At 38.6% G+C, this 20,505-nt stretch overlaps 2 protein-coding genes across 2 annotated transcripts in view; both read left to right on the forward strand.

Moving 5' to 3' along the window:
- The window catches only part of nxph4 (neurexophilin 4), a 53,477-nt gene that overhangs the window by 8,327 nt on the left and 24,645 nt on the right, over positions 1 to 20,505 (forward strand). The window lies entirely within an intron of this gene.
- LOC113021932 (uncharacterized) lies at positions 7,202 to 12,293 on the forward strand. The gene is made up of 7 exons (XM_026166813.1): positions 7,202 to 7,231; positions 8,224 to 8,342; positions 8,425 to 8,613; positions 9,211 to 9,363; positions 10,802 to 10,960; positions 11,405 to 11,500; positions 11,579 to 12,293. The coding sequence occupies exons 4-7, from the start codon at positions 9,241 to 9,243 to the stop codon at positions 11,897 to 11,899; spliced, it is 699 nt and encodes a 232-aa protein (XP_026022598.1). The 5' UTR covers positions 7,202 to 7,231; positions 8,224 to 8,342; positions 8,425 to 8,613; positions 9,211 to 9,240; the 3' UTR covers positions 11,900 to 12,293.

The following is a 20,505-nucleotide window of genomic DNA, read 5'->3' on the forward strand; positions in this document are numbered from 1 at the left end:
CGCATCTGCCAAGAGGGCAGACATCCATCACTGCGTGGTGTCCTGACCAGAGGAGAAGGGCAGCTGGAACTCCATCACTTTATCCATCACCTCCTTTTTTTCTAATGGCAACTTTAATTCAGAGTGAGACCCAAACGTTTGAGTGCATTCTTTTAAATATTCAGGTTGATTTATTTAGGAGTTGCTTTTTTTCTGGTGCACTTTAAACATGCTGTCTGGTCAGGTATATATTCTAATTATTTCGCAGTTTAAAACATCTCCCAGTTTTATGACGGGTTATAAAGACAAAGTCTTTGTTTGTCTTGCTTGTTTTTAGCCATGCTAGCAGTCAATCCACCACTTTGCTGCAAACTAAAATATCTCAGCAACTATTAGATGGATTGCTATGACATTTCGTACAGACATTTGTGGTCCCGATAGGATGTATCTTAAAGACTTTGTTGATCCCCTGACCTTTCTTTAAGCACTGTCATGAGGCTGACATTTTCCTCTTTAATGCAATATCTCAACTATAGGATGGATTACCATGAAAGACACACACTAATATCATTATAAAGATGAAATATTATCACTTTGGTGACTATATAACGTCCTTTAAAGCTCCACATCAGGTCAATAAGTTATTTTGATCAACGCTTTGAATTATGACCAGGTGAAACTAGTCCCAACTGTGTCTTGTATTTATAGTGAGAAAAAGCATGTTGCTAATATTCTAACATGGAAATAGTCAATATTTTAGCTTTGAAGCATCATAATCTTATTGTTGTATTTTATAAGTTAAACCCATAGATACAAAAGATGGATTTAAATCAGAAACGTTCTTTTTAATGGTCAGCAGGGGGCGACTCTACTGGTTGCAAAAAGATGCTTGGTTGTAAAGAAAGCTACAGGAAAACGACCCTTAGTTCTTTCAGTCAATGACCTCACTAAACGCTTTGCTGATGAGTTTATCAGTGATTGATGCATATTTTTGTTTGTTTGCTGTAATGTATTCTGCTGTTGTTTTTCCTGAATCTCCGCTGGGGTTTAGTTGTTGTTGCCCTCTTTTGCGTGACTTAATAAAATAAAGCAGCAGAGGGAGATTCTAGGTGAAGTGGTCAGCCCTACTTTGGATTGGTCTACTCGCGTTGCTCCACTTTGAGAGGTCCCCAGCCATCTTTGTGATGTGAGCAGCGTGTTAATCTCTCTCTCCCTCGCTCTCTTTTTCCTGGCTGCAAGGAGCAGAGTCGAGCTTTGGAAATAGATCACATCAGAAGGGACGCTTGGCTCCTGATGATGGGCACTGTGTTTGTTTCATACATGCATGATGAGTAGCTCAGCTCTCGGCGGGGGCCACCAGTTATGGCATAACGCTCAGCTCCCCCTGGGAGAAAACACATGCTGTGCTTCATACTTTTGCTATTTGATACAGCAGTGTGTGTTCACGTGTGTTTACTGGTGCGAGAAACAACCATGTGAACTGAACCCGAGCTCACACGGAGCAGTGAGACAACACGCAGAATCTTAAGACGATGACAGATTGTGCAAGTGTGTGTGTGTCATTGTGTGGCGGTTTGCATGCACAATTTCCAACTACCTTTATTAATACACTAAACAAGCACTTTAGTGGGAACACCTGTGCTGCATTATGCAATGACAGTTTACAATCAGGTCTTATACATTTTCAGAAACGTGATAATTCTAGGTTGTGCTTATTATTAAGGTCATAAAGGGTGGACGTGGACTTTCATTGAAAAGTATTGCGTATAGTTTGCTCCTCTTGCAATCTCTTGTGAAGTGAACAAAATATCTATATAATGCAGCTGAGTGCTCGCAAAGTGTGCACCTTATTTTTCCACCTTTTTTTATACATGTGCAAAATATTTGTTTATGAATATCACGCACCTGTAGCAGTTAGGTGGTATGATTGAGCCCTGGGTATTCACAGCATCTTATGATTAATAGTAACACACCTGGGGGAGATATATAGAATAGGATTTTGTAATGAAATATTAAAGCGTAATCCAAGCGACACCAAATATCATAACTCATGGTGCAGATGGCAGAGAATGCTCAGGGTCAGCTCAGTGTGAGGACCCTGCCTCACATGAGACCGTGGAGGAGGGATTCGTTTTTTATCATTTTTTAATATCGCAAGCACAGCTTGTAATGCATTAATTCAGACAAGCATTGAATTTATTGGAGAAGGGAGGGAGGATGAGATGGGGGAAAAAGACATAGGTAACCCAGCTGGATTGGTGACTCTTTTGGTAAGCCTCAGTATGCATCGAGACTCACAGTATCTTAATAAATAAAAGATCACGCAGCGGACATATGAAGGGTTTCATGTTATGTTTTTTAAGCAGATGTGTAATAATATAGTCTTGTCATCTTGCATTCTTTTTTTAGTCTGTGCAGGATTTCAGAAGCTACACAGGATGTATTATTCGATACACTTTCACGTTTTTGTTTGTTTTTTGTTCTTTGGGGTTTTTATTTTTATTTGTTTCCTGCACATTGTTCTCCCATGTCAAAACTTTCTTTATATATTGTTCCCTGGACTCAAGCTTAATGGAGAGTGGTCAGGAGATTTCAGTGGAGAAGCGAGCACTCCGCAAAGACCATTTGGTCACAGATCCCTCGCGCCTCGCACAGTCCATTTCCCTGTCTTTCGCTCTGGCTGTCTTTCATCTTACAGCTCTCTCACCTGCACCTGTCAAAACCTTCACAATTGAGCTTCTATCTTCCACTTCATTGTGCCATTTCTCCTCTTGCAAGCTCTTTCCACTTCCTTGTCTTCCCTGCTCCAACACCTTGATACTGGTCATGCCCGGCCTGCGACTAATTTTCCCAGTGTGTCTGATTAAAACGTAGCCATGGAAGAAATAAAATATGTCGAGAGAATTTCATAGTTTTGGCTTCCAGGTTCTCGTGTTCTGATATTTTTGTGCTAGGGAGACAAAATTTGGCCTTTACTTTTTCCTTTTTCCTCTCCTGGTGGTTTTTGGCTTCAGTCACCACTTTTTTCTCTGTGTGTTTCTGGATCGAGACGTGGCAGTTCTTGCTGCTGAATTATATAAAATCTCTGCTTGGTTTTTAGTTAATTAGCCCGAGCAACGAAGAAGCAGGGGGCACGGGGAGATTGATGGCAAGAGGAAAGAAATGGTCTGTGTGGAGGCGGCGAGGGTAGACTTTCCCTCCTTTAACTTAGTCCAAGTTGGCCCAAAGGAGGCTGCTGTGGAGGGAGTCTAGGTCAGGGGTAAAGAAGGAGAGGAGTGAAGAGCAAACTGAACTTGAGGCTGTGTGGGCAGAAGGAAACATCAGAAAAACATCTCACATCTTAACTGCCCTCACAAAATTGTAATATACTCCTTATGCAGAGCTTAACTGTCAGCATGTGTTGGAGGACCTTGACATGCATTTTACCACTCTGTGCTTTTAATGCTATTATAGGTTCTGAACGAGAGAACGATGCATAATGTAGCTCTGAGTGAGGAAGTAACCTCGTAGAACCAGTCAGCACATATTGTTCTCATAAAGCTTGTGGTATGTTTGTTTTCGCTATTAGCTGGGGTGCAACATTTTTTTGGTAAGAATAAAATCCACTTTTAAAAATGCCTGAGAGGAGAAATGCCTGACACAGTAGGCTGCGATTATTTCTTCATTAATCTGAAGTTAATTGCAGACATCTTGAATTTGTGTATCTGGAATGATCGCTAGATTTTTTTTTCCAGGAAAAATTGCATGGGCATCAGATTTATAGTGCGTGCCTTTTGACTTCTTTAGCGGTTCCTACACATTTTCATCCCGGGCTGTAATATATTGCTGTCCTGTCCCCTCTGTTATGTGCAAAATGTCCTTTGGCATTGATGCTTAGACACACAGCCCACTGCAATATTAGTGGCCAGAGATAATGGTACTATTTTAGAGACCTGCAAAGTTCACCTTTGGATGTTGGAGGGAAGGTACTGGCATAAGTAGGAGGTTTGTCAACCAGGAAACAGATGTTTTTTATCATGTTTTAATGTGGTTTTTATTTATTTATATATATATATATATATATATATATATATATATATATATATATATATATATATATATATATATATACCTTCTAATGTCACTCCATTTTTTTTCCTTTGTGCTTTGGCTTCCATTTGCCGGTTAGTTTTAGGCACTAAGAACTAATTGGTTGGGTTTGAGAAAAAAACTGGACCTCTTATGAATAAATGAACCACGCCGGCAGCTTTGACAAAACTGCTTTACTTTACAGAATAACAATGGACTGGTATTTCTAAAGCAGGGGTATTCAATCTAATTTAAGTAGATCCAGTCAGAGAAAATTTTCTCAAACAAATGTCTGGAATATCATTCATGTCCTTTTATATTTATGTATATTTATATTTATACGTTTATCTCTATATTTATTTATCTTAATATTTATCTATCAATATCTCTTTTTCTACACTCAGTTTATATGAGTGTTTGATGTTTGTTGTATATTTGCTGCTATGACAACTCAGTTTCTCTCTGGGATTAATAAAGTTTCTCCGATTCCTATTCAGTGGCTCTTCTGTGTACATACATTACAATGACAACAATAAAGAAAAAGGAAAACACTGCACCAATTAAAATAACTCTACTGTAAATATGAAAAAAATAGAAATGTTCCGTCAAAATCAAATAATAGTTCTGTGTTTGTAAACGTGGGCCTCTGGGTACAGCTCTAAGTTCTAAGGTAATAAGAGATGTTATTTAAATTTTGCTGAGTCGTAAATGTTTTAGCAGATTATCTTTCATGTAAATCCTTTAAATCTTTGTGATGTTTAAAGGCTTATATAGGAAACTGTCCAGTCGTATTACACCAGACTACGCTGGTTGATAAGCACTTAAAATATCCATGCTTTACACTGTAATATTAAAAGCAACCTTTTGTATAACCACAAAAGGTCAGTATATTTAAACAAACATGGATAAAGCTCCTAATGGGAATAAATGTTCCAGGACAGTTATCAACTTGCAGGGAGACTGGTTTTTCATCATAATCAATTAGTTCCTACAAAATCACAATTGTTCCCCATCAGTAATCAAGTGTCTGAGCATATAAACTTACCAAACCTAACACATAAGTGATATATTAAGAATAACAGCAATGCTATTGTTGTCCACATTAGCTGTGCAACTTGCTAATGTGCTTTCCTGTTGTCATAGGAATGTTGCTATAAAAAAATGAACACACTTTATTTATGTTTAGCAGAGCTTTGACACTTTTGCTCACTTGTGCAGCCAGTAAGAGATAATTTGGTGCACTTGACTCATCAATGAGACATTGTGAAGTTAACCGAAGCAGCTCTAGGAAGTAGATATAAATACACATGCTTTGTTTTAGGCCAGCTTGGCAGGACTTATGCTAAATGTTTTACACGGTGACGTAGATAAGCAATGAGAGGAATCTCTGGCCTGCCAAAACGTTTACTGTAGGTGTTTTCTGTGGGAGAGAATAACTGCATGGACTTTGTGCTTTGTAACACTGCAGACATTTGACATGCTGAAACAGCTTGATATGTCTGCTTTAACACTAGAACCAATTAGGTGACAACAAACACATCAACACTTTAGATTTAGATTCAGTAGAGGGAACCTCAGATTCTGGCATTAATGGAAGCAAGTGGGACTGCAGCACCCATCACTCACAGCTGGAGCAAAACCACTCATAAAGAAAATCTCGTTTCTTCTGTTTCCTGATCAAAAAGGTGCAGATGGAACCAGTTTCCTAAAGCCTCAGTTCACTCTGCTCAGCAGATGTCACCCTCCCCTCAGCAAACACTTGGACAAACCCCAACCTGCTTGTAGCGACATGACCAGTCAGTGACAGTGACATAATATGGCACCTAGAGAACCAGACAGACAGAGAATGAGTTCTAGGAAGTGATAGAGAGACAAATGAAGAAACAGAATCATATGTCCCACCAGTGAGAGGCTGGGCATCTCTCTGCAGAGAGCTGTGCTTCAATAAGTTCAGCTGAGGAGAGCATGAACAATACGATGCAGCAACAACAAGGAGAACAACAGCAGGATGCTATCCCTGAAGGACCGAGCAGGAGATTGCTGACCATACTCTTCTTTCTCTGCCTCTGACTTTGGGAAAATAAGTTGCAAACAGCATAACCTCACTGTAAAAAATCAAACTTGCAGTTGTTGAGCTTACAGTCATTTCTTTCACAATTCAACAATAAAAGTTCAGTTGGCCCATAAACTCAAATACATTAAGGGTTTCAACTAATCATTTAACGTTTTGGAGCAAAAGTTGGTCTCAGATTAAATTTATTGCTGGCAAAATGAATGAATTCAAGTTTTACATGAGTTGAAGCTGTTGGCGCCTTTCTGTGCCTGAGTACGCATGCGCATCTCATATTTTTGGATGCTACGGGGTCTACTTTGCGCTTTTGCAAGGACTGAAAGCCACCTGCCCGTCTGCCTTAATGAGAACGTGAGGCTAGGAGCTGGATAGATCGTTCATCTCAAGTTTCTAAAGGCAAGTAATGTTTCTTTTATTATATCAGACAGTATATGTTTGAACAGTCTCAATTTGTCTGTTAGAAATATCACAACTGAAGTTCTTCGTATTTTTCCGAAACTTAGCATAGCATTACTTTCTTGGCTAAGAAGCCTTGTGGCTTATGGGTATGTGTTTACTATATCATTTAAGATTCCATGTCACAAACCAATGAAAATCCGACAAACTTCGCTACTAAAGAGGCGCGCTCATATCTGACAAGCCTCCGCGACACCCCCTATGCGTATTTCATGAAGTGCAGTCTGTGGCCGCCATACCACCGAACGAAACAAAATAGGCTGGCTCACTCATGACCAACGGCAGCAACCCCCCGCCGCTATTTAAATAAAATAAAATAAAGTTCGGGGGCGCCTGCTGCCATGTTGTTTAATTTGTTCGAATCACATCTAGCCAATAAAATGTGTGCTTTAGTTTCTGTGTGAACGGGGTGGTGGAGTCCTCATGGCCAGCGAGCTCCACTAAATGAAATATGAGATGTGACAATATAGTTTATATCGATGTAGTCTACATTATCATTATACTCGTGGAGCCGCAAGTTTGCCTCTCTTTCGTCCACTTTTGTCTCTACGCTGTGTTACTCCGCCTCTCTCCTTCACTGAACACAACTCCCCCTCCCCCATCGCTTCACCTGCAGGCAACGACAAGATGGACACGGCAGCTATCAAAGAGGAGCTGGTCGGTAAAAAGAAAACATTTGAAGATGACTATTTTAGTGCTGTCAGCGTAAAGTTAATGCCATAACTGCATTAACGGGGCAAATCTCCGTTAACTAGTTACCGCGGATCACCCCGTGCGTGGGGCTGGGTGGCGTTAGTGAGCTAACCGGGCTAACGCGTTGACGCACGGCCTAAAATCCTTTCATCTCAAAAATCGACAGTCTGCCTTATGTATGAATTCTGGTTGTGCTTACTGACCTCGAACCAATTTTATGTGGTACACAGCTTAAAAAAATATGTCAAAAAATGTTTTGGTACGACTTTGGTAAGCTATGAAGCTGCACTGCTTGATGGATTGTTGGAGCATTACGGCTACCGAGGAGCCTCGCAGAGTGATACGTACTCTGCTTCAACGTAATATTACCATATTATGTGTGTAAGGACCATAAATGGCACCTGTAAGAGACACGGTTACAAAGAGAATTTCAAACTCCAGGCTGTCAGTTGCGCAGTAGAACTTGGAAACAGAGCAGCTGCAAAATCTGTCTTTGTTATTATGCTCAGCATCTTTTATTTTACATTTTGACTGCACAATTGTGAGCTTTTTGTTATGCACAAAACAACATTGTTTTGGTTTATTTATGGAGCACCATTAATAAATGCACTGATAATTTAAACAGATGCTTCAGGAGTTTTATCCCACTCATACTCTCAATCCAATGTTTGTCATTCTAAGTTGTAAAACCAATCACACAAAATTATCCTTGGCTTACATAATACATCCCAGTATACTGTTGGTGCATTCCATGTAGAATACAATTTGTTAATAATAAATTAAATAAATTAAACATTTGATGTAATGTATGTTTTGTAAATTATTTGTTTTACTGTGTTTCACATGGCATTTTACAAGGCAGAATCAGCTCACTTTAGTGAGCCAAAAAAATTCTTAAGTAATGTCAGGAAGCTGGTATTTTATTTTAAAACTAATTGCTATTTTTATTTATTTAGAGAATTAAAAGCCAACTCCAGACCACTGCTTGTCCTGATTTATGAGGGACTGATGAGGAGTTGGTAAGGAGAGGAATCAGAACAGGAGTGCCTGCCCCCCGCCCCAAACACATTATCAGGTAATGTAACTTTGGTAATTTGAGATTAATTCAGGTTTCTTTTGAATTGTTGACACTGTCCTCTCCTCTCTTCTCATTATAGCTTTTGTATGCAGTGCCAGTTCTGCTCTTTTGTCTGTTCAAGCCAAGAAGTACTCTTAAGACATCACCAGCTACGACATAGAAGAGGATTTCATTTGCCCTGTGTTTACAGTGACTGCGTCTGTTCGTTCAGGACACGAGGGGCATTGAAGTCTCACCTCAGCAGATCACACAACAGGGCTAAGAAAAGGCAGGAGATCTCAACATTTTTTTGTGATTTTTGTGAATTTAAGGAAAACTGCTCACAGCATACATTTATTTCACATATTTTAAGGCACTTAAAAAAATCAGACTGTATCCTGTCCTTTCCAAAAATGTGACTATGCTACCAACAATTTAACAACCTTTACGTCACACACAAGCAGAAAGCACAAAAACTCAAAAGATATAAAAAACTGTATTAGACTGATTTCTCATGCAAATGCATGTCCTAGTGAAAGTAGCTCCCCTGATAAATCCTTAAATACCTCTCAGGAGCCAGAGACATTACCAAGTGGTTCAGGTGTAGCATCAAGTGATAAAGAGGACAATGAGTTTGTAGATTACCAATGTCTTGAACATAAAATAGCTAGACTTTTTCTATGCATGCAAACATTGTTACATGTTTCTAAAAGTGCTTTGCAGAGAATTATTGAGGAAATTAGTGACATTTTAAAATTTTCTCAGGTTCATTCATTTCAAAGAATCAAACAGGTGCTTGCTTAACAGAACATTGAGGCAGATGATGATGTAATTAAAAATATAAATGATGCACTTTTCAAAACCAACCCATTAATTATCTCAACAGAACCAAAAGGTGAAGAAGAGGGATAAGAACATGGCACTCATCACCCAAAAGATGGACATCACATTCTCTCTCAGGAGGAAAGAAGTTGTGGAGATGCAGCCCTTGGTCAAGGAAATGCAGCTCAGATGGCCAGCTCTCTTCTTGAAAGAACAGGTAAGATAATCTCTTAAATATTTAAAGGAAAACTTCCGTTTTTTTCTTCTTCCCTTTTTCCCCAGTGTGGTCTTATTTCTAAAATTGAAAACGTTCATTTATTCACCCAGAAAAATTTCAAGGCATTTGGAGTTGTTAGAAAGAAATTTTAATCCCAATGTTACGAGTCAGTCGTTTTGCAAGAGAGAGCTGAGCCACGGTTATGGGGAAAGGATTCACTGAGACAACTAAGAAATGCCTGAATTAAGCCAAAAACCACTCTGGAGGGATTTTAATCTAAGGAAATAACATTAAAATGTGTTTAAAAGCTCCAAAAAGTTGATTTTACATGATATAGGACCTTTACAATTCCTTCTGAACAACTCCAAATGCCTCGAAACTTGTCTGGGTGAGTAAATGAACGTGAGCTCCATTTCTTGTGCCCTTGAGAAGCATCTGTTTGTATCACTCCAATATCTTGTAGAAAAGGTTGAAGGCTACCGTTGAGCTAACAATGCAGAACAATAAAATATAAAAAAATACTTGGCTCTAAAAATATGAACTCTATTGAAGTGAAATCTATTTACTTGTCAACTTGCTGTGTATAATAACGGATTGCTTTTATTTCGCTCTTCTCTGGGCACCCAAAGCGCTTTATAATTCCACTACTCACTCACTCACTCTCACATTCACACATCGGTGCAGGGAAACCACAGTTGTAGCCACAGCTGCCCTGGGGTAGACTGACAGAAGTGACGCTGCCATATCGCGCCACTGGCCCCTCTGGCCAACACCAGTAAGCGGTGGGGTAAAGGGTCTTGCCCAAGGACACAACGACCAGGACAGAGAGAGCTGGGGATAGAACCAGCATCCTTCCGGTTACAGATGAGCTTCCCAACCCCCTGAACCACGGTCGCCGCAATGACTTGTCTTCACTGGGCATCTAGAATCTTTTGGTGCTGACCCTTAGCGGGCAACAGCCATGAAACTCACAGAACAGGATTGAGAAAGTCACTTACGTGTTATGAAAGTATACAAATTTGACCACAGGATGTTATTCTTACTTCATTTCTACATAACTATAAAATTAATGGAATTTTTTCAATGAATTTAAAATACAATTTATTGATTTATTTCTTTTCTGCAATACATCCTGTAACAATTGAAACCATTATTTTGTCTTATCAACATTTGATTAGGTATTCTATAGACTTACTGTAAAATCTGCTGATCAGATTTTTCTTGTTTTTTGTTTTTTTTAATACGTCAGTTATAATTTGTACCACCACTACCACTAAAAGAAAAAAAAAAAATCCAATCAAGGCCTGACCAATAGATCAACCGAGACTAACTAAATGTTTTGAAATTAAGCTCTTTTAACCAAATTTGAAAACAATGTGATTTTTATATAATGTACCTTTAAAAGTTTTCTTCTATATTTTTTTTTGTTGCTTTGTAGATTTGTGCGGAATTCTCACGCATTACCACCAAGGATCTCATGGGGACCTTCATGACTGCCCTCGACACTTACTCACTTCGGCTGATTAAGCTGTATCGAATTAGAAAAGCTGCTTTCCGCAATGACATGGATTCCCTGTTGCAGAAGTTTGATGAACAGGTAATATATAAAAATGTATTTGTGTCTGGTTTATGAGGAACCTGAAGTTCCCACTGTAACGAAAGATACTTTATTAAATATTTACTAAATTGATGTAAAAATTGTTAGTTTTCAAAAAGTGTGTCCTGAATGGGATTACAAGCTAACAAGCAGCGCTGTTTGGCAGATTGCAGGTAATGACAGACAGTTCAACTCTCATCCCACTCATGGCACTTTTTGTTATAAATGTTGTAATAAGTGTGCTACATTTGTTGCACATCAAAATTACTTAAAAAATAAATAAATTAAAAAAACTGACAAAAACATGACCAATTATCTGTAATAACTCATTTCAACATCTTATTTCTTAAGGCTGTATTTTGAGCAACAACACTTAATGTGTTTTAAAAACAAAATGGTAGGTTTATAAATGAGACTGAGTCTTATTTGATTTCCTTGTTTTAGGTCTCAAACATAGTCCAGCATCGACGAACCATCAGTTTGGAAGGGTTACCGATATTTGTTCGCGACGACGAGACCAAACTCTTCTTAACATGTCTGGTGAGTATGCAAATCTACTCAATCTTCAGTTTTGGTTTTCAGAGACTTATATGTACTGTTGTTTTTTATTTTGCATAGGATACAGATCCAGTTGAGAGGGCAACCCGAGGTGTTACGGTGGGCATCCTCACTGTTCTGGAGGACTACGTGGGACCCAACTCGCAGTCCACAGTGGTCAACACTGCCATTGTTTTGGAAGAGGACATTATTCTTGATGATCTGCCAGACCTTCCCACTGCCTTTGCCTACTTGTTTGGCCTACTTTATGGGCTCAACATGGAGTTTCCCAAAGAACTCAAGTACACATTTGAAGCTGTGCAACACATTTTTATGGAGTTGACATCTACCTATTCCCAGAGGATAAGAAGCTTCAAAACCAAGCTCTTAACCAAAGTCTAACCTATTTGACAACATGTTCAACTCAAATGCAACTTGTGTAAAACAGAATGGCAATTTGTTTTGATTTACTGTTTTTGGGTTTCGTGGCAAGTTGCTCTGAAAAAAGTTAATTTCTGTCTTTAAGAAAACGGTAAGGTGCAGAAAGTTCTGAATCAATGTCTTCTGTTCTAACTTTACTTAATGTAGCTTGCATGGCTGATTGCAGATTTCATGTATAACATGTTATTATAAAATGTTGAAAGGTTTTATTCTAACTTGAGCTGTTTTAAAAAATTTTATAATCTGGTTTTAGGTACATTTGTATTAGTTTTATAACAAATGTGGCGCGATACTGAACTTCACAGGAAATTGGAGTGTTGATACCATTACTATTAAAAGACAAGTGGTGGAAAAATTTGTTTGAAAGTTGTTTGCTGTATGGAAACCAGATAGAAGTTGTTCACATCCTGCCATCTGATGTTTTGAATCCGTTTGTTAGTGACTATCTATCAAGATAGGTTTGATATTCTGTCTGACAACACCACCTTTAAAATTGGATGAGTAACATTTGTTACAAAAATTTGACTTTTTTTGTGTTTTTGGAAGGACTTTATTTGTGGCTGAATGTTGTCAGTATGTTAAAAATGGCTGATCTCAAAAGTCAACATTGTCAGTGGTGCAGTTGTGTTTGAACACAAAGTTATTTGAAAATCAACTGTGTAAACATTCATTGGTACAACAGGGAGCACCTCATGAAAACTATGAAAGATACTTTTTCTAAACTTTAGGAAATTGATTGGCAAAACAAAAAAAATATGTTGTGTAAACTTTAGGAAATACGTTGCCAAAACTAAAACTAATACCTTGTGTAAACTTTAGGAAATACGTTGCCAAAACTAAAACTAATACCTTGTGTAAACTTTAGGAAATACGTTGCCGAAACTAAAACTAATACCTTGTGTAAACTTTAGGAAATACGTTGCCAAAACTAAAACTAATACCTTGTGTAAACTTTAGGAAATGCGTTGCAAAAACAATAAAATATGAGTTGAGAAAAAGGACAATTATTAATTTTGTCAACACAAAAACATTAGCTAAAGCAACTTATCACCTAAACTTGAAATTATAAGTTATCCATCAGAACCTAAAAACGTAAATGCAGTCGGTTGCCTTGAGTTTTTAAGTTTTAGCAACGTTTTTTTTTTTACAGTGCTTAAACTCCCAGTGCATGTCTGCTGTAGGGAAATATGTTGCATCATAGAATGCATGAAGTGCAACTGACTAGAGTTTAGGGATGAAAACACAGTCATGGGTGAGCTGAGCTAATATGCAAGTTCTTTGATGCAGCTGGTCCATCCTGTTTTCAGTGCAGGACTTTAGACTTTGGAATTCATATTTGCGTGGGTTCTCTCCGGGTACTCCGGCTTCCTCCCACTGTCCAAAGACATGCACTTAGTGGGGATAGGTTAATTGGTTAATCCAAATTGCCCATAGGTGTGAATGTGCGAGTGAATGTGAGCGCGAATGGTTGTCTGTCTCTGTGTGTTGGCTCTGCGACAGACTGGCGACCTGTCCAGGGTGTACTCCGCCTCTCGCCCTATGACAGCTGGGATAGACTCCAGCGCCCCCCGCGACCCTGAAAAGGATAAGCGGACGCGAATGGATGGATGAATTCATATTTATTTATTATTCATATTTATTAACTGAATAGCTGCCGACCTCCATCAGGTAGTCTACATAACAAATTATAAGACGACTGCATTTGCACAAAGAAAATTTCTCACATGAAATAGCAACCCATTTTTAAAAATAAGAAGATATAAATAGCTTTGAAAGCTTTGCTTAAACACCTCTGTTCAGCTCATTCATCACTGTTCATGAACAAGTGTTTTTTTCTGGCCAATATAAACTCCTCGTGCCTTAAAATGGATTGGATGGCACTGCACACCTTTACCTTAAGCATGCACAGGTCTATGAACATTCATATTGTTCCCCACCCTTGTTTTCACCAACCATTCCACTGTAAAACACCCAGAAAGTGATACTGAAGAAGCATGCCAGTGTGTCAGACTGGAAATGTATTTAATGTAACCCTCTTTAACATGGTGAACACAGCAAAGTCACGTCCAGCTTGATAACACAAGTCTTCTGCTTGATTACATTTTCAAACAGCGAATGTTATTTTACTAGTCTTTAATCAACACTTCTGATCGACAGCTACACCCCACACGTTTTCAAGTTGTCTCTTTAGGTGTGTAATTAGCAAGATTTTTGAGATTTGAGTGGGTGAGATTGTGTGAGATTTGCCACTGTCGCCCTTGAGATCGGCGGTCCACACCAAAAGCGGTGTCACAGCTAGGGATGTTTCTGGCTACTTGCTGTTTAAACGAGAGAGACAAAATTAGGCTAGGCCTCGTCTGAAAGACAGAAACACCTCAGAAAACATTTAACACTGAGCACACTTCAAATGGACAATGTTCAACACTGGCCAGACAAATATTTAGGAGCTATATGAAATTGGTAATCATGCTACACGTTAATCAAGTGTTGCTGAAACATGCACAAACTTGCGCCATGTGTAACATTGCAAACACACGATGTCTGATTAGTTTGGCTAACGACAGCAACAGCATGGCCTTGGTTTCTGAGGGTGTTTTCACACCTGTAGGTTGTTTTCTTTGGTCCAAATCAGTTTAAGTGTTTGTAAACTTGTAGCTTTTCCTTGTGGTTTGGTTGTGAAGTGAAATCCAAGCGAACCAAACTGCGTCACTGCGGGAACGACAAAAGTAAATACACGAAGAAGCTGCTGTGTTCAAAGACTGTTCGAGAATCTACAGTCATATCACAGCTAGTTGTTAGCACATACAGACATCTATAGTGCCTTGCCACATTGACAATACGAAGCTTAAACGGCTATGTGACATTTTTAGCTCAAACTTACATTGTACGCCTGATTTGGTTCAGATTGAGGTCAATCATAGACCAGCGTAAGTCTAAGGTTGTTACACTATTAGAATTTCAAACTCAGTACCTATACTCGATACCATTTTCAATACCATTAAAAGACAATGGCAATACAAACAATAACATTAAGAACAAAACTACTTTTAACTTGTCTGAAGCAGGGCAATATTATAGATTAAGATAACTAAATAAGTGAATTTTTCCCAGAGATAGTGTTAAAATGCAATATTTGTAGGTTGACTGAGGGAGTGTTTTATACTACAGTTCATTGCTGATCAAACAGAGTTGGCAAGCTAAACGGCAACTGTTTTGTTTAATTGTTGGCAGAGTTTTCTCAACCTTAATCTGGAACGTAACACTTGTTAGAAACAAATGACTGGGCTCTTTAGTCAAACTAATGCTGTCTATTAACATTAAAGATGGGCAGGATGGATAATGTTTGCTATCTAGCTCCTGTATTAACAATATTCTTTTACTATTGGTCATTCGTGCTAGCTGCTACCTAAACAATAACTTAACAGATAGTGGATGTTGCTGGCATTAATGTGGTAGATGGGTTAATATTCATATTAACTCTTTAATACATGAACCAAACTCTCAAAATTCCTCATGAAATGTTGTTCGGGGTTCTGAATCTGCTCCAATTCATTTGTTATCCCGCTAGTGAGGGTTGTGTGAAGTTGTGCATCAGCTGGAGGAGGCATGTATTGTTGGCATCGATACTGTTACAATTTTTTAGTATCCATTAGTGAATATTTAAAAAAAAAATTGAAACCTTATTTAGGTCAGAGCAGCGCTGCATAAACATGCGGTCTCATGTATCCCTGCTGTCCTTTACCACTTCTCTTACCTCCTCCTCTCAACTTCGGTGTCATCCCAACTCTACTCGTTTTGTAGGTATTCATTTCCTTTATATTTTTTTCTCTGTCACTCTGTGCTAGGATGTTTTTGCACACTAGAGATAAGGAGGCCAGGGTGAACTCATGTCTTGCTACATCAGACACCAAAGTACTGTGAGGCCAGCAGTGTGCCCTGATGGCCTGCTGAACCACATAAATCACACGCATGCACACACAAGGACAGAAAGAAATTGATTAAAAAGATATCTGTGAGAGATTGACTGCCCTGTTGCCTTGTAAAGCAAAGTGTACATTAAAAAAAAGAAAGGGAAAAAAAACATAGTATTTCATATACGTACCTGTGCAGTAGTCTGGTATCAAAAAGTGCTGTGTGAGACCTTGAATGAGTAAAACCCTGACTTCTGGAGCACCACAATTTACGACGGGGTTTAGTAGATGAACATCATTCTTATGATGAAGACTTAACCTTAAAGTAACATCAAAAATGACACATCCACAAATTTTGCTCTGGTGTAATTGTGCACCTCAAGGTTTATAACATCTAACAAAATCTCATCAGGCAAAGCAATTTCTGTTGAACTAGATGGACATTATTTGAAGATAGCAACATCCACTAAATAGAGATTAAAATGAGATTTACAAATGAATGCTGCTGATGAATGTTTTTGTGTAATTTCCTCGGATGTTTAATCCATGAGGTCAGTGCTTCTCGCTAGCCCCTGCTGCACCACCATTTCAATTGTATAAATCACATTCCTCCCCCATCTTTTTTCCATTTTTATACCAGATGCACTCCCAGGTCTAGTTATGATCTTTCACAGGGTGCGGCATTAAAATTTTATGCGTTCTTAAATAATCCGTGTGTTGTAGACCATGTTAACATTTTTCCGCAGCACCTAACTAAACACCTCTGCTGCCTTTACGCCGATTGCATGCACAGTGATTTCTATTTTTGCAAGAATTGATTTTCATCTGTGATAACAAATGTTCTTTGTTGAGATATCTACCCACCCTCCTATTTTCATTTAGAACGTCTGATGTAGCAAAGATTAGATTCTGTTGCCAAACGGTTTAGTTAATGATTTCATTCTTGTTTCTTTATTGAGATATCAGACCCCACTGTCTCCTTTCCATTCACATTTCCCGTGTTGCAGAGATTACATTCTGTTGCCAAATAATTTCATACTTGTTTTATAGATCAGATTGAATGTCATGTCAGATAAAGAGATGTCAATTCTTAAAGTCTTAGTATTGTATGTCCAACCAACATTGAATGTGTGCTGTGCTATTTATTCATATTTATATTTTCTTCCTTCTTTTACCACAAGCTAGGAAATTATTTGTCGTTCAGCTGATCAAATGAAAAGAGTTCCACTACTTTGGAGAAATCCATCTGATTAGAGTTAAAATAAGATGTGTTGATGCGTGGAAACATAAAAAACATAGAAATGGGTGAACCCCCGTTCATAATGTAATTTGTTAAATTGTTATGAAACTCTTCCCCAATAACCTACCTATTTGAGGGTTTTTTGTTTGTTTTTTTGTTTCAATATTTGCAAAAAGAATGTGTTTTATTTTGTTGGAAGCTTTTAAAATGAGTAGAGATGCTGTTAAATATCAACCTCCTCATTGCTTTATTCAAAGTCTCTGTGGTGCTGCTTAGATAAAATCCTCTGTATACAAATTACTGGTTCTCAGTTGATCGGCAGTGACTCACTTTGCTGACGGTTTTATCTGTGATACGTGTCTTTAATTTAAATTCAGTCTTTTTCTCTGTATTCCTCATGACTGTACTTTGTTTTATTGATGCTATTTGCTTTGTGCCCTCCGAATGAGTCATGAAGAAATATACACTCACCTGCCACTTTATTAGGCACACCTGTTCAACCGCTCGTTAACAAAAATATCTAATCAGCTAATCACACCGCAGCAACTTAGTGAATTCGCAAATTGCCAAGACCCCTGCTGAAGTTCAAATTGAGCCTCAGAATGGGGAAAAAAGGTGATTTAAGTGACTCAGAACATGGTGCTGCTAGACAAGCTGGTCTGAATTCAGAAAATGTTGATTTTTCTAGGATTTTCTGGCACAATTTCTGTCAGCTAAGAACTGAAATCTGAGGCTACAGTTTGCACAGGTTCATTAAATTGGACAATAGAAGATTGGAAAAATGTTACTTGGTTTGGTAAGTCTCGATTTCTGCTGTGAGATTGGCTGTTACGTCCCCCCCACCATGGCGGAGGCAAAGGCAGGAAGGAGACAGCAACACTGGACAACCACAATCAATGAAGGAGGAAGACCACAGAACAGTTAAGTATCAGGCAGGATTTATTGGGTGCTTGCCTGGATAGTCAAATTTAACAACAGTAAAGAGGTGGGGGAGGAGGACTGGGCGGTTGATCCAAATCAAAGAAAGTAATAAAACAAAAAGGTCGGTAGCTTCCAGGGCCTAGCCTAACTGAAAGAAAAATGCAAAACAAAAGGCCTACCTAGCTACTCGATAAAAGTCAGTGAAAACATACAAGGGTGGCATCAACCGCATAACCTAGTGTGACTAACAGAGTAAAATCTACAACCAGTGTATAGGGTACCCCGGCTTACCTGTCCAGCCTCCCACCACACACAACATAAAGATGCCTGTTCGCAAATGTTTGTCAAAGCAGAAGCCAGCAGCCACCAGCTGGCCAGGGAGCGGCTCATTTGTAGTGTTCCTTGGAGTGTGATTGGCCAACTGAGCCCAGACCAGCCAATAGACACCTGCCAATCAACTTCGAACTGGCCAATCAGAGGAGGCCTGACGCCTGAAAGATAAACAGAACACAAAACAGAGCACAAAAGCAAAGCCACACCCCTTGGCACGTAACATTGGCCGTGTGGCATAAACCACATGACAGCATGGATCCGTCCTGCCCTGTATCAACAGTTGAGACTGCTGCGCTGGTGTATTTGTGTGGGAGATGTTTTCTTTTTGCCCCCTGAGCCCCTCAGGTGGAGCTACAGTCTACATGAGGATTGTAGTTGGCCATGTCAATCCCTGTAACACACACATCTCCTGATGGCTTCTTCCAGCAAGATAACACAACATATCACAAATCTCAGATCATCTCAAACTTGTTTCTCAAAATGAATCAATTGTACTTGAATGGTCTCCACAGATCTAAATCCAATAAAGCATCTTGTGGAGCCTTTGGTGGAATGGGAGATTCACATCATTCACATCATGGATGTACAGCCAGCAAATCTACAGCAGCCCTGTCATGTTGTCATGTCAATATGGATCAAAAACTCTGACAATGTTTTCAGCGCCTTCTTCAATCCCTGCCATGAAGAATTAAGGCAATTCTGAAGGCAATAGAGGTATTACTGTACCAAGGTGTAAAACAGGTAGCGGTGACTGTATATATTTAAATATATTTTAAATCACAAGGTTGAAAAATGTATGCCATTTATCGTCTTCATCTAATTTGAAATATTAAAAAAATACAAATTGTTAAAGGAAACCTTTCCTGGAACTTTTTTCTTTTTTGTCTTTGTTATTATGACGTTAAAGTCAGCGTAACTGAGGCTTTGCTTTACTTTTTACAGTGTAACTATTCCCTTACAGGAGAGGGAAAAAAGTAACCATAATCATAGATAGCATTACTTCCTACTGACAGTTAATTACTAGATCTTATTTTAACACACAAATTTTAGAAGAACTTAAAATCAAAGTATATACGGTACTTCAAAAAGCGAGAAAAAGAAGCAGGTTCAAGTTTGACATATTTTTTTGCATCAAAGAAAAAGGTTGAGATGGTGCACCAGCAGTAGTGTTCCCTGTTAGAAAAAAAAAAACCTCCACACTCAATTTTATTTTGAAGAATTCTCACTGCTTCACACTATTCTGGTATGATCCATGCAGCAGTTTGTAAACACCACTGTATGAATTTAAGTTGGCTCCACTTTTGTTGTCATTTAAATTGATCTGGATTTATTATAATTCTAGCACTCTCAAGAAGGCTCACTTTCAGTCTAGTTTTCCATTACCAGTTAATTGGGATGGCCCAACAGGGATGTGAACAGCTTTACCAAGACCACAAACAAATGTGTAAATAAAGAACGGCTGGCGGGCTGTATTGACTTGAGGATGTATTGGCAAAGCTAACAGACTGTGTTAGATTGGTTTGTTTGTGGGTTAAACGCTCCCTTGACATCAAACCAACTGAAATGAGACAATCTTAAAATTGTTGTTGCCTTTTAGAGCTGTTCCAAGGACACTGTAAAGGTTTATAGCTAGGAATTGTACAAGATAGTCCATATCTGCACTGGGGAGAAGACATTCATTCTTATTACAGGTGAAGTTTACGCAAGAGAGAGAGAAATATAGTCTTCATGTCTGATTTCACTTTGTACTTTTACCTACTTTACTTAAGTATTTATACTAGTTTGTTTTTGTGCCTCACTGAATTTAAGTGGAAGTACTTACTAACAACATTACACATTGCTGATTTAAAAACTGAGAACAAATGAATAAAGTTTATTCTAAACAAGTGAAATTATCCATTTATAAATGAGATCAGCAGAAAGTTTCCATTGTATAGTAATAAAGCTTGCTTCCCTTGCAGGTACCTTTATTTAGTGCAATGCTCACTGTCATATAAATAAGGAATCATAAGAGTTCTTTGACTAGTCTTACATTTTTCACCATGCCCACTTTGAGTCTGGTTGGACTCCTGTGTTGCATCTTTCTTTCTTCTTATCAGTTCTGGATGTCTGTAATAAAGGCTTAAAAATATAACCTGGAGGATGGCTCTTGTCAGCGAAGG

The sequence above is a fragment of the Astatotilapia calliptera genome, chromosome 5 (assembly GCF_900246225.1).
Source record: "Astatotilapia calliptera chromosome 5, fAstCal1.2, whole genome shotgun sequence".
Lineage (NCBI taxonomy): Eukaryota > Metazoa > Chordata > Actinopteri > Cichliformes > Cichlidae > Astatotilapia > Astatotilapia calliptera.

What these genes read in the sequence shown, in the direction of transcription:
- LOC113021932 (XM_026166813.1), top strand. Translation starts at nt 9,241, where the DNA reads ATGGCACTCATCACCCAAAAGATGGACATCACATTCTCTCTCAGGAGG. An exon ending in CTCTCTTCTTGAAAGAACAG is followed by an intron (nt 9,364 to 10,801) that starts GTAAGATAATCT and finishes GTTGCTTTGTAG; the next exon opens with ATTTGTGCGGAATTCTCACG. An exon ending in AACTCTTCTTAACATGTCTG is followed by an intron (nt 11,501 to 11,578) that starts GTGAGTATGCAA and finishes TATTTTGCATAG; the next exon opens with GATACAGATCCAGTTGAGAG.